The sequence below is a fragment of the Urocampus carinirostris genome, chromosome 18, assembly GCF_059441175.1.
Source record: "Urocampus carinirostris isolate Australia breed hairy pipefish chromosome 18, RoL_Ucar_1.0, whole genome shotgun sequence".
Lineage (NCBI taxonomy): Eukaryota > Metazoa > Chordata > Actinopteri > Syngnathiformes > Syngnathidae > Urocampus > Urocampus carinirostris.
Window position 1 is genome coordinate 10,208,671 of NC_142366.1, and position 14,687 is coordinate 10,223,357.

The 14,687-nt window shown below is 39.2% G+C and overlaps 1 protein-coding gene across 4 annotated transcripts; it reads left to right on the forward strand.

Moving 5' to 3' along the window:
- The first annotated feature begins 14 nt into the window (after positions 1-14).
- On the forward strand, positions 15-14,304 carry nktr (natural killer cell triggering receptor). 4 transcript variants are annotated; one of them, XM_088321866.1, is made up of 17 exons: positions 15-154; positions 1,526-1,604; positions 1,695-1,769; positions 2,118-2,225; positions 2,317-2,361; positions 3,999-4,086; positions 4,816-4,845; positions 4,922-5,067; positions 5,247-5,466; positions 5,533-5,697; positions 5,785-5,872; positions 6,819-6,967; positions 7,048-9,444; positions 11,051-11,128; positions 11,201-11,260; positions 11,955-12,056; positions 13,901-14,304. In XM_088321866.1, exons 2-17 carry the CDS (start codon positions 1,547-1,549, stop codon positions 13,968-13,970), a joined length of 3,879 nt encoding a protein of 1,292 aa, XP_088177992.1. In that variant the 5' UTR covers positions 15-154; positions 1,526-1,546; the 3' UTR covers positions 13,971-14,304. The 4 variants fall into 4 exon arrangements, with proteins under 4 accessions (XP_088177992.1, XP_088177993.1, XP_088177994.1 ...); XM_088321867.1 differs by lacking the exon at positions 11,201-11,260; XM_088321869.1 differs by lacking the exons at positions 15-154; positions 1,526-1,604; positions 1,695-1,769 and adding an exon at positions 3,477-3,501 and having other exon boundaries at positions 2,167-2,225.
- The last annotated feature ends 383 nt before the right edge of the window (positions 14,305-14,687 follow it).

Here is a 14,687-nt window from a genome sequence, read left to right on the forward strand (position 1 = left end):
ACCCACGACGGCAAGTCGTGAGGGACATAATCTCGAAACTCTTTGACTGTAACCGGAAGCTTCTGAGATGTAAACCTCCCACTGCTAACGAGTTAGCATTAGCTTCATCATTCGGTGACAATAGCTGATAATTCAACAAACAAGTGCTGTACAGGTTTGTAAGATACTTTTTAGACATTTAGAATCTTTGAAATGTCTGGTTTACGATGTCATTCTCTTTTACTAATATAAATACCAGGCTTAGCATTGGTTAGCGTAGCCTTTGCATTGAACTGACGATTAGCCTTAGCTCGAATAGCATTCTCATTCGGTCAATACTTGTGTATTTCGCTTCACCGTTTTTACAATGCTGATGTAGTAAAATAAAATGCAACGTTTGGTTGTTTTGTCTTGGCAATCTCCAGACGTGCCCTTAAATGGAGCCGTCATGATTTCTATTATTAAGAAAACGGAATGTGTTCAAGTTACAATCGGTATTTATATTCATGGCCCAAAAGCATACCTGAAAGAAAAAGTTCAAAACATCAGTGGAACTATAATTTGCTACAAAATACTTAAATGCTGATATCAACCTACTTATAATTAAAATGATCTTATAATTGTCACTGATTACAACGTTGTGTGTATTGTTAACAACGAGATTATACGTGGTACATCAGTTTAAACATGTAATAAAATACTCTACAGGAGAGAAAAATAGCTTTCAGAATATACAAGGATGCGTGGGGAATATTTCCAAGGTAGTGCTTGTAAAATGGCTTTAGGTTGTACGTTTATCATAAAAATAGTTTTTAATATTTGTCTGCAACGTATTGAAAACGATTTGAAAATGTATTCCTATACATAAGCAAGATATTTTCCAGTTTTGAGCTCATTTTTAGGGCATTAATGTCTGTAGGGAAGAAACTGTTACTTATCCTGTCAGTCTTCGTTTTAAGGGACTTGTACATCTGCTTGGGGCAGCTGGTTATAGAAATGGTGGCCTCTGGGTAAGAGGGGTCCTTAATTATGTTGCTGGTTTTGCAGCAGTAGCTGAGCTGAAAATGTCCTCCACACTAGGCAGAGAGCAACTGATCATTTTCTGGGCTGTGTTGATGATCATGTAAAGAATTGTGATTAATGTGACATCAGTAAGAAGCTCCTATTCTATTGTGTGCATGTCGACAGGTGGACACACAGCTAAACAATTTCCTGCTATTTTGAAAAAGGTTTTTTGCATGTTTCAAAGGAGAGATGTTACAGGTTGTTTATAGTTTATGGACTGATTTTGATAACTTGCATCACACGTTGCAGCATAAAGGATGATCTCTCTAAGGTGGGAGGGATTTGTACTCAGTGTGCACTGTTCAGGGTTAAAAAAAAAACGAAACACTCAGCCCCATTATTTGCATCATTATCCCTCTTCTAACTTACAAACAGTATCATCGTTTATGCTCTAGGCTTTTCTCATTACTCACACAGGCAAATGCACTCAAGCGCATTTATACTTTCTGTGTTTTTTTTGTTTTGTTTTTTTTCAATTTAGGTCACCGATACTCTGACCACAATGGGGGTGAAAGATCGGCCTCAGTGTTACTTTGACGTGGAGCTCAATCGAGAGCCAGGTAAATGTTTTAGACTCTTAAGTCCCACTTGAATGTTAACGTTTACATGTTTGAAAAAAAAGTGTCCTCTTATTTTTCTTTTCTTGACAGTTGGCCGAATTGTCTTTCAACTTTTTTCTGACATTTGCCCCAGGACTAGCAAAAACTTTCTCTGTTTGTGCACTGGTGAGTCAATTATATCTGTTTTCCTTATATAAGAGTAAGAGACTTATTTTCAAACTGACTCAGTAAGGTTTTATTTCTCTCAATTACTCCCAATGAGGGGGTCAACGTCAATGATCCATTTTAATTGGCTGGTATTTGTTAAGTTAAGTGTCGATTCTTGCATGAAGATTTTTGTGAAAACTAATTGGTTGCTTAGTCTATAGTGTTTGATCATACTTTTAATACAAAACACCAGTGCAAACAACTACATCTTGAACAACCACTCCTTTAATCTTTTTTTATACGGAATACCTGTAGGGTGAGATCTTTCCTTAGATACAGTGGACAGTGTTCCCTTTGTCCTCTCAGGTGAAAGGGGAGCTGGCAAAATAACAGGGAAAAAGCTGTGCTACAAAGGCTCCACATTTCACAGAGTGGTAAAGAACTTTATGATCCAGGGCGGCGACTTCACCGAAGGTGACGACAATGCCAAATGTTTTCAAAATGTCAGAATTAGTCATTTAAGTTTTTCCAAAACTTCAGTCTGAAACATGCCACTACTTTACAGGTACTGGAAGAGGAGGGGAGTCAATTTATGGTGGCTACTTTGAAGGTAAATTGAAATTAAATGATCTAAAAATCCAAGATTTATCTTCTTCGAATGTTTCATTTTTGATTAAAAAATGTTTAAATGCTAATATATGGCTATTCTGATGTTGGGAGTCGTGCATTTTATTTGGCGAATATTTTATGTACACTACTGGTCAAAAACAAGCCCGGGGACATAATATATATATATTTGATATTCTTGATTGGTTGCCCTATGTTTTGCATGGAATTTAATTTTGCTGTTCCATTTTGACTAAAAGAACAAAATTCAAGAGCTGAAACTTGTTTTTTTTCTGTAAATAATCGGTTTTTCAAACTGAACTAAAAAATACTACCAGCAGTAAATTGACTAATAAATTAACACTTCTTAAATTGATAGATGTGCAGGAACGAATTTCTTTTGGTAGTTTTTATAGCTGTAAACTGGTCTTCTTTAAACTTTTGAACACTCCTAATTCTACCCTTAGAACAGTGTGTAAAATACAATGTTTAGTTTTTTTAGATTGTGATCAAATTTGACAAGATACTAGGTAAGGCTTCAAGCTATTGTCTCACCTGTTTTCCAGCCATCTGCAGACATGCGATTAAAAAAAATGAGGCGAGAATAAAGTCCTTCTATTTTAGTGCTTTTCAACTCTGATAACTCAACGTTAGTAGCACTTGCAGTGGTTATTTCAATTTGGGACAAAACCTCAGAGTGTTAACTTTCAAAAGAGACCAAAACTGTCCATAATCTTCAAATTGTTCAAGAACAGCCTTAAATTTATTGTTGGTACGTCTTGATTGAGATTATAGGCAAATTTTACAGGAATGTTAAGAGGTTAAAATAAAACAAAAAAACAAAACCGCTTTTACGTTTTGCCACTCTATGACAATGCTTCTGACAACATATTTATATGTTATGGCAATGAATGGGTTAATAAGTGTTATGTCCTAATCTACTTATGACAGTGTACATTAGTTCCCTCAATGACCTTCATGTCGCCGCCTCTCATATAAAGTGTAGTGAATCGTCAACTGTAATGGGCTTATTATGAGCAAATTCAGCATGGAGGTTCGGCCTTCGCTTTTTTCACTCCTTTTGCCTAAAATTTTCCACCATTATTCTTTTATTTGTAGAGGGGTCTTATGCAAAAATGAAAAGGTAAGCCCATGTACACATGCCCACACTATCTCCCCCCCAACACCAGCACCTCTTGCCCTCAAACTTATTTTTACTGCGAGCGGGTATAATAGGGGATCTTGCCTGTCCCTGCACAGCTGCCCTTTCTTAATGTCGCAGCCAGCTCACATTTCTTATTTTTTTTTGTTTGATTAAAAGCTGCAATTTCCTTTCCAAGGTTGCCATTACCACACTCGGTACTATTTTTAGTCATCCACCATTGATAATTGTATGATTTTTTTTTTCCTAAGGTATTGAAATTACTTATATGTTCCCTCTGTTTTTTTTAAAGTTGTTTATTTTGAAACTACCTAGAACAATTTAAAATATATATCTTTTAGGAAGGGCCCATCAATGAGGTGATCACTAGGTTTGATCTGTGTCTTTACCTCAATAGTTATATCGGCGCACTTTGCTAGATTGTTCGCCTCACACGCCGTCCCCCTTCCACCCCATCCTTGTTTTTCTCTATCCCACAGATGAGAATCTCACCCTCAAACACGACCGAGCCTTCCTGCTGTCCATGGCCAATCGCGGGAAAGACACAAATGGTTCCCAGTTCTTTATGTGAGCGTCCTTCTTTGAACATAAATAGAAAAAAAATAACTTTTACACTAAAGAATTAATAGCACAGTGTTATCATTGTTTTTGAATAAGTTCCACATATGCTGTTTTGTCCTTTAACCTGCTTGGGCATTCGACAGCCCGCACCCAATCCTCTATGTGTAGTTTAGAATTGATAGAACAGAGAAACATCGATTCAAACCTTTTTTTTCACCCACAAATGTGTTACATTTCTTCTCTTGCCGTTTTTTGTGTAAAATTTACAGAAACTCTAGCATCCTGCCCTTCCAAGGTAATGTGTCTCCAAGGCTGTGCTTCTCTCTCTTTTCTCTCATGACTGTTCTCTTTTAGTAGTTTGTATTGACAAAAATTTTGCAGTGTTTGCTTTGGATTTAAAGAGTAGTCACAAATGGCTGAAGGTGACCTATTGCAGGGGAACCACCACAGGCTAAACGATGGAATAAAAATTGCCAAAATTAAACCAAAATTGATGAATCTGATTTGCATTGAAAGCTGCAAAAACTGAAGCTTTATGTGAAGGTTTGTTTACAAAACCTCAACATAGAATTATAATCAAAACTCCTTAAGCAGAAGAGAAGGTCTGTTATCTTTTCCCATTGTAAAATAAGACCAAAATCAATCAATCTTCCCTTTTTGTCCTTATAATTGTCTCCTTTTCTCTTTTTTACGGTCTCGTTTTCGCCATCAATCAACGCTCCTTGTTGGGTGTAGCACGACCAAGACAGCGCCTCATCTTGATGGGTATGCTGTCCTCTTTTCTTGCGTTCTGATTTTAGGACTCTTGTAATAATTGCCCTTCCCTTCCTGCGTACTTCAGAGTCCATGTCGTCTTTGGCCTGGTCATCTCTGGCTTTGAGGTGATTAAGAAGATCGAGGGGCTGAAGACCGATTCTGCGAGCCGGCCGTATGCTGATGTCAGAGTGGTGGACTGCGGGCAGCTGATCATTAAATCAGCAAATGACAGTAAGTCGGACTTCCTAAAATGATTTGATTCCTTGCTTAATTCAATATCAAAACTCGATCATGGCACTCTTAGTATATAAGTAGTAGTTGCCAACTCACGTTAACTGATCATAGTGTTTTCTGGTAGTATTCCAGTTTCTAAAATTATAATATTAGGTCAGCCACTCTTTGTTTTTCAGTTCTGGAAGGCAAAAGGATTAGGGATTCACATTCTGCTGGATCTTCCTCCAACTCGTCAGACTCATCATCTCTAAGTTCTTCTCTTGCGGAGTCTGAGAGTGACTTTGAAAAATCCAGACATCACAAGCACAAGAGACACTTAAAAAATAAACGGTCCAAAAAGCGGAGGAGGTTGTCCAACCTAGAGAAGAATGTCGACCTTGAGTCTTCGAAACAAAGGTGATAACGTGCCCTCTTTAAAACAAATCACAGTTTGAAGTTGCATTAAATTAATTTGCCTTGTAGCTCCCACAGACAAGGAGAAGGAGAAGATGGTGTCCAGGAAGGTTACATGGACAACGGAGGGAAGCGGGAGAAGCCGGTCGTCCGACCAGAGGAGATTCCGCCTGTTCCAGAGAACCATTTCCTGCTGCGGCAGGACAAACCAGCCAAAGAAAGCCAAGTCAAGATGTCAGTGAATTTTGATTTTTTTTTTTTTTTTTTTCAAATTGCTATCTATGAAATTAAGTGTTATTTCCATATTTTTTTTTCCTCTAGAGTGGAGAAACTAGAATCCACTCCTGAAGTTGAGCCAAAACCAGCAGTGTCCAAGTCTGGACGGATTATCAGAGGCAGAGGAACAATTGTATGTTATGGCTCGTTTAGAAAAATATATACCGTATTTTCCCGACCAAAGGGTGCAACGTGTTAAAAGGCACAGTCTCCTTATCTGGTTCTATTTCTCTATTTAACAAATACTCAAGCCGCACTGCCCAATTGAGGGTGAGTGCCCTCTGTTGCGCCTCCTGTTGTACCCTAAATCCAACTCCCTTGCATAATTGGACTCTTTGCATAAGCTATGCTTTTCAGCACTGCAGTGTTGGTGATGTTTGCATGTTTTGATTAACTCAGTATATAGACTGCAATCGTTTTTTTGGGTTGTTGTTTTTTTTTTTTTTTTAATCACGCCAATCAATATTTCTTAAACAAAACATTAAACAGACTACGATCACAACACAAGTTCGATTGGAATCATTGTACGCCTTCACTTGAATGGAAGTCAGATTTTGCAGGGGAACTAAAACACAGAAAGCATTCAATGGAAGGAAAGTGTGGTTTCGGATTTTTGTAAAAACTCTGTTCAGCCTCCGGTAGCACAATACGCTACGGTGTAGGCATCCATGACAACTTCTGCAAACAATTTATTGTGTGTGATGTCATGTGTCCTCTCCTGCACGAGCGATGTGCATGATGGTGTTTGCATAGAAGACACATTGAAGTGGCATTTAGTTAGAAATTTGAACAATCTCACAAAAACATCATGTTTCACCCAAAAATAAGAAATGACCATTAAGCTCTGCAGTGCGAAACACAGCCTTATATACACACCCAGAAGTCACGTTTTAGCAGTGACGCCTACACTTCACTCTTTACAGCCTCATCGTGTCTGTAGCTACGTCCGTTGAATTACATGACACAAGGGCACGCCTCACTATTTGAAGAAAATCCGACTCAAATGTGCGCCTAAGGGTCGTGAAAAAGAGGTATATGTTTCTATCAACTTACACATTAAACTGTCCATCTGTATTCAGAGGTACCACACACCCACAAAGTCGAAATCTCGATCAGCGTCAGTGGGTGAGCGTGGTAGCAGTGAAACTCCCCCGCACTGGAAGGAGGAGATGATGCGTACAAAAACCTATCAGCCTTCGAGTGTTGAGAGATGGACCAAAGGGGACCAGTAGGATACGCTCGTAAAATTATGGCATACTTTTGGCATGTTTGTGACCTCATAGACTTAATAAGCTGCTATTTCTACAGATGGGACAACAGAAGTGCATCTCCGTGGTCCAAGTCCTCCCAACGGTCTTCAGGCCGGAGCTCTGTGCGATCCAGCCCGACGCCTCCTGTCAAAAAAGAGAAAAAAAGAGCCAAACGCAAGAAAAAGAGCAAAAAGCGTAAACATTCGAAAAAAAGCACCTCCAAAAACAAAAATGAAAATATTGCATCAGAGGGAGAACGGTCACTCTCTTCAAGAATGTCCAATGTCAGGACGTCTCGTTCCTCTTCAAGTCGGCGTCACAGGAGAAGGCGGTCCTCTATCTCCCGATCTTACTCTCGATCCAGATCTCGAGCGAGGTCTTATTCAAGGCCCACTTCTTATTCTCGTTCTAGAAGCCTGTCTCGCTCAAGGAGCCGCTCCCCGGGTCATTCTCGTTCCTACTCTTATTCCCGATCAAGGTCCAGAAGCAGGTCCAGGTCGTTCACGCCTAACAGAAAGAGGAGTTTGTCAAAATCTCCAAGAAAGCTGAAAACTGCCAAGTCTAAAGCAGACACCTCTATCCATGTACCAGGAAATATTTCCGATAGCAAAATCACACCTTCCAAGATGCCAACTGTCGCTGCCCCAGAAAGCGTTCCTGTGATCCCGCTCAGCGACAGCCCACCTCCGTCCCGCTGGAAGCCCGGTCAGAAACCTTGGAAGCCATCTTACATACATCCTCTGAGTAGCAAGGCCCAAACTACATCAGTAAACATTGCTTCTATAGAACATGCCGCCTTGGAGAAGCCATCGGGTTTAGCGCAGGAAATAAGTGTGCCAGTTGATTCGGAAAGAGAAAAGCATGTTACTCAACACTCCCCTCGCAAGTCATCCAGAAGTAAGTCATACAGCCTTTCAAGAAGTCGGAGTGTCAGCCGGTCCAGCTCCAGATCCTGTCAAAGCAGCGGATCAGACGCACAATCAGAGAAGAATAAATCCCCTGACAAAGATAGGAAAAAATATTATGGTTCTCACAAGACGGTCAGGAAAATAAAAAAGTACATTTCAGCTGCTCCTGCTCAGGAGGAATTAGATGACAAAAAATCAATTGCTGAGACAAGTCCGGATAAAGCTGTCTCAATAGGAAGTAAAGTGCAAAGGGGAACTTTAGAGGAAGAGACAAATAATTGCAGTTCAATGCAGGTAGATAGCTTTAATAACAAATCAGGATGGGACAGTGACAGCGATAAGGGGAGTCAAAGCAACACTGATTTCCTTTCGAAGAATCACAAACAGTCTGGTCCCGAGCTTGGCAAGAAAAGTTCTGGTGTAACAGGGTGGAATTCTGATAGCGATCCTGAAAACATTACGGCAGTGGCGCTATCTGAAAAAGAGGAAGGCGAGGCGAGTTCAGAATCAGAACACGAAACCGAGAAATTGGTTACAGAGACCGTTTCAGCGGTTCCCAGCCAGAAAAAGGCTGCTGAGCCAGAGAAGCGTAAGAGCAAGAGGAAGTCCAAGCGGAAACGCAAGCACAAGAATAGAAGAGATGGCAAAAGCGGATCCCATCACTCTAAGGACAAAAGCAAGAGACTTAAAAAGAAACGCCAAAAGCTGAAGGAGACTTTCCACTGGCAGCCGCCTTTGGAGTTCGGTGAGGAGGAGGACGACGACGACACGAATAGGGAGACACGCAGCCCAAACACTGCCCTGGTGAAGAGGGACAAAGACCAAAACTCTTCCAACAAGAATAGAGAGGAAAACCGAGTTTTGCTCAGGGTGGACGAACCTAACAGTAAAAATGCCAAAACAGCTGAGCATTCTCATCTGCCAGCGAAAGAAAACTGTATCAAAGAGAACTCTACGGATGATATGGATATCTGTACACCTGACCATGAAGCTGAAACCGCAGTTGAGGCTGCAGATGTGTCTGAAACAAACCCAAGAAATGCCTCACATGTGCCCAATAAGGCAGGTAAAGGTGACCTTTCACAGCAGCCAAGTCTAGAGCAATCCTCTCAAGCCACCACGGATACAGAAAACCCAAGTACAAATGTCATCAATTTCAAATGGAAACCCTTAAAAGGACTGACTTCATTTCAGAACGTTAACACAGGGCAACCCATGGCCCGGCACGTGCACGTTCAGCAGAACCAGATGTCCGGCCCTCAGGGCGTTCGGATGGAGATCAAGAGCCAGAACCGGGTCCGGCCGGGTTCACTTTTCGACGAGGTCCGAAAGACTGTCCGGCTCAACAGGAGGCCCAGGAACCAGGAGAGTTCCGGCGAGGAAAGCTCTGCCTCGGAGGGAGAAACCAGTGACCAATCACAGAGGAAGTCACGCTCGGCCACTCGACACTCTCGCTCGGCCTCAAGTAAACGGTCCCGTACCAGGGACTGGTCGCAGTCCTACAGCAGGTCGAGGAGCCGTTCTCGGAGTTCCAGCTACTCGTCCAGGTCAGAATTGAAACTTTGCAAAGAGCAATTGGGAGCAAATATTGTACAATGTTCCATCGCCATATCGGGTTCAGCTTTTGCATCCTCTGTGCATCACAGATTTTTTTATATTATTAGTTCGAGATTTTTGCGTACATTTTGGAATTGTGACATTACTGTTTAATTACAGTAACCAATCGGAGAACTGACTTCTCTTTCCTGGGCGCTGATTGGAACAATTCAAGTGAATTGTTTTCATGTCCAGTAAAAAATGATAAGCATTCTGATCGTGACAAGTGATGTCATTAAAAAAATAGACATTTCCACATTTAACTTTCGATTTCATTCATGTCACCCGTGAAAATAAACAAAAACCTGTGCTTTTTTTGCTCTCGCTTCAAGAGTGTGCTTAAATGCTTTTCTGTCTGATTACAAGGTTTATGGCTTGCCTTAAGGATGGACTTACACTATATATGGATAGACAACTGTGGCATCCACTATATATGGATTAATACAAGTGTGACGTTTTCACCGTGGGGACAGAAAATATAACTGAAATCAAACAATACACATGAAGCCTTTTTAGAATTTAGGCGTGAGTTTGCAAGTATTATTGGTCTTCGTTTTACCAGTGTTTTGTTGAAAACTATCCAGGATGAGGCAAACTAAACCGTTTCCTTGTGTTAGACTATAGTACACATTTCAATGTTAGTGGAAATTCACTTAATACTGGTTGTTATTGAACGGCTTAACAGTACAAATCGAGGGATAACTGTACAATGTTTTTTCAAAAATTAAAACAACATTTTTTAACCTCATTATTTGCTAGCCCAAAACATCATTACACTATTATTATTCACAGTGCCAGTTTGTATAAACCAAGTAATGGGACATTATGGGGAAGAGTTCAGCCTAAATATTGTTTTAGTATGTGTGATTAAGAGATTAATGCTTTTTCCTATATTATCTAGATCCCTAATGGTCTAGTGACTACACAGTGGACTTAGGCTATTTATTATCATCATTATTATCTTGTTATTATTACCAATGTTACAAATGGCTACGAGAATATTTTCGGATAGGTTGCAGACCACTACCCTAGATCAATGGTTTTCAACTGGTCTGACTCCAGGACCCACCATTCCACCCTAATGACAAGCTGCGACCCAAATGAGGAAAATATTTCTACTTCTTAAATTTATCCAAGGAAAGCCCTGTGCTGTTTAAGGCAGATAAAGTATAGTATATAACTTTTTTTCTAATGTTTCTTACCCTTATCGCCAACATTCTTGGGGCCCATCATTAGGAAGGAATAAAACCAACAAAATCACAATTAAATGAGATGTGGTCCTTCTCAAATGAATAGAACAGAGCGAGCAAGGCATCATCGCCATCTACTGTTAAGGAGAGTAATTGACCCTCTGTTTTTTTTTCTTTTATATTTTGCCAAGGAAAATTCCAGCCACTTGCTGAAAATGGTTCCGCGACCCACTCTTGGGTCCCGACCCCCCCAGTTGAGAAATCACTGCACTAGCTGCTTTTTCTGTTTTGATCTGTCAGCCTTTTTCCTTTGCGATCATGTTTAAAAAATGTGATATTGATGAGGAACTGCTTTTCTCACTCCTAGAAGTCGTAGCAGGAGTCGACGGAGACGCGGGCGAGGTCGTTCTCGCAGCAGCACTTACGGAAGTTACAGAAGCCGCAGGTACGTACTGATTTCATTTGGTATCCAGGTACCGTTTTTCTCAAATTGTACGTATTCTCACCTTCACCCCAGCCGGACGTATAGTCGAAGTCACACGAGAAGTCGCTCCCATAATTACCGCAGGAGATCCAGGTATTTCCCTTCTCCATTTATTACCGTATTTTCCGGACTACAAGTCGCAGTTATTTTCCTATTAAACTCCGAAGAGACGTGTCTGCTAAATCATTTACACATTATATCATTTTAGTTTTCCCTTTTTTATTACCAGTAATATATTAGTTGATAATTTTAACCTTTCCCTGTTGCGTGTGGACATTTTTCAAAGCTGGAAGAAGGAAGTGGCTTATCGTCCCGAATTGGAGGAGTTGTTTACCGGTAAAAATGACACCGGGGATAAAGATTTGATTGGATCTAGTGATTTGGAGTGAAGGTGATCATTTGTTAAGCATATTCTTGATGATATTTATCTGAATAACTCTTGATATGTTTCGTCGTTACTGACGTACTAAACTCGAGCGTGTCTAAGATATACACGTAACATACCGTGTACTCCATTTTGTTTTTGATTCAAATTGTCTTTTAAGATGTCCTGCATGTTATGGTGTTTTTTTTTTTTTTTTTTTATCAAATACACTTGCCCCCCAAATTTTTCCTCCTTAATGATGTATTTTTTGGGTGGTGCGACTTATACTATGGAGAAACTTCTAGTCCAGAAAATGTTTCTCATGGAAATACAAGAACAGTACTGGTGTGAGAGTAAAGAATGGCAATACTATTGTTACATTTAGTCCGGAATATAATTTGACTTTGCATCTTTTCTGTTCAGATCGGCCTCTTCAGACAGTTATTCCAGTCGGAGTCGAAGCGGAAGCCGGCGAAGAGGCCGACGTAGAAGCCGAAGCTATCGAAGTTCGGACCGAAGATCTCGGTAAGAAAACTGGAGTAGAACTTGATCATCGGAACTCTGAAAATACAATTTTTAGTGTGAAGACCGAGACTTCTCTGTTATTTCTGATACTTTCCAGTAAATTTTCACTACCTTTTGGTGTGTTTACAGTACTTTTTTGTACGTTTCAATATTTATTCATACCTTTTTAGTGCTTTACCTTTATTACTTTTTCATACTCTTTAATCGTTTTAATACTTTGTAATATTTTTTCCATACTTTTAAGTATTTTTTGCAATTTTTAGTACTTTTCAGCACTTTTTCATATACTGTCTATTCACGACTATAAGGCGCAGCTAAAAGCCTTTAAGTCGGTCATGCGCCTTATAATACAGTGCGCCTTACATATGGATCAGTATTGAGTCGCAAGGTCTCACAACGAAGTCAAGTTGTCAGCGGTTTATGCTGGGATCTATATACCGGCGCTTCATTTCCTTACCAATGTGTCAATTATCAATTGAATCGGACACAATTTGCTAAAGTTATTCGGAGGTAAAGTAGGCGGGTCCATTTAAGCTTTTACAGGCTCGTATAGGCTTAAGCGGGGTAAAATAAAGCCTGCGATTGGCCGAAAAAGACGTGAATCACAAGTTTGGTTGCTCTATAGCCTGGAGAAAGCTTTTTTTTACTACTGTAGTCTGTATTTGTAAACCGTAATTATAGGGCTAAACAGACAGCTAGCAATAAGAAACGTCCATCGATACAGAGATGCTTCTCGGCGGATTTTTTTTCTTTTATTTGTTGGCATTATTGCGTGGATACAAATAAATTGTTGGCATTTCCTGAATCCCAAGAGTTCAACCTTCCTAATGATATGTAGAATGACGTATTTGAGTGATTGCGTGCACCATACAGACACAGTGCCCGTACGTGTATGACACACGTATTTGCTTCCTTGCGGGCCTTCGGAATATTAAGGGGTTGATAAGTTTGACTGAACTATCTGACTGTTTTGTTGACGTTCCTACTGTAGCGCCTTATGTATGGAAAATATAGTATCTTAAGTACTTTTAGGTTCTTTGTGTATTTTCATGCCTTTTAGAAGTTTGCATATTACCAGTACAATTTCATACTTATTAATACAGTAACTTTCAGTTTCATTAGTATTTACTAGTACTTTACGATACTTTTTATAATTTGATTACTATATACAGTACTTTTTATATTATTTTGTACTTTTCAATAATCGTTCTACTTTCCAGTACTTTTTCCGTACGTATTATGTACTTTTCAGATCTTTTTCAAAACCATTTAGACCTTTTTTTATGTATTCCTTGTCTTTGTTTAGTGATTTTTTTTTTACACCTAAGTCCTTTTGCTTTACCTTCATTACTTTTTCATACTCTTCAATCATGTTTATACTTTTTTATTCATTTTTTTTTTACTTTTCTGTAATTTTTGGTACTTTTCAGTATTTTGTCAATACCTTTTATTACTTTTTTTGAATTACCAGTGCGCTTTAATACTTCTTAGTACTTTTTCATACGATTAATTTGTTTCTGTTTTTTTAATGTTAATGTTTTTTAATGTTTAATCTTTCAATTCTTATTTATCACGTAAATGGTAAATGGCCTGCATTTATATATCGCTTTTCAAGTCAATGACCTCCCAAAGCGCTTTACAAATGTGCTTCACACTTACCCATTCACACACACTCACACATCAATACCTTCAACTTATTCCAAACGATTCCTTCATTCACCGGTTTTCACTACTTCAAACGGATATTTTCAGCATTTTATCCTTCACGTGCAGGTTTAAGAAATTTCCAATTTCTATTAGTAGTATTTTCAAAATCCTCTCTTCTCTCCCAAAACACTGCACAGGTCCTCCTGCTCTTCCAGTCGCAGTTCGTCCAGGGGCCGGAGTCGCAGCCGGAGCAGCCGTTACAGCTGAGAAATGAAAATTACCACCAGCAACCCATCCTTTTTTTTATTAAAGGCCTGTTATGAAATGTTAAAGAGGCATTGACGCCTTTTGACTGTGACATGCGTGGAAATGAATGTAATGCATCAAGAGTAATGCACTGTACAGAAAAAGCAAAGATGAGCTCATTTATATGATAAGGGAAGATGTTTATTAGGTTTTTGATGTCTTTTGTTTGCATTGAAGTTACAGTTTTATGTTGTGCCATGTTTAGTGACACTGTTGGTTTATTGTACTGAAAATATACGTCATATTTTTGTTATGAAGAATGATTTTGCTCAATAAAGGGTACTGTTGCTCGTGACATTTTGGATTCCCAATGCTTCCCTCTCGTGGTTAGGGGTAGGCAATACAAGACAGTTTTTACATTTTGCTCCCTGGGGTGTTTGTTTTTGGGGGTTAAGAGTTCATTATTTGGGATTTTTATGTCTGCGGGTGAAATATATTATAATGAAAACAATAAGCTATATCAAGTTATACTATGTATAACCCTTTTTTTCAAAGACCATGTTTGGTATAAATGACAAAATATTACAGATTTAATGATAGTTGTGTGAGGGAAAATATTTTGATCTATGTGTTCCAGAGGCAAATCAAATATTTTTGAATGTTCTATATTGATATATTGCAGTTAATATAAACGATCACTTTTAGACTGTTAAAATTGTATTTTGCATCGCTTTGACA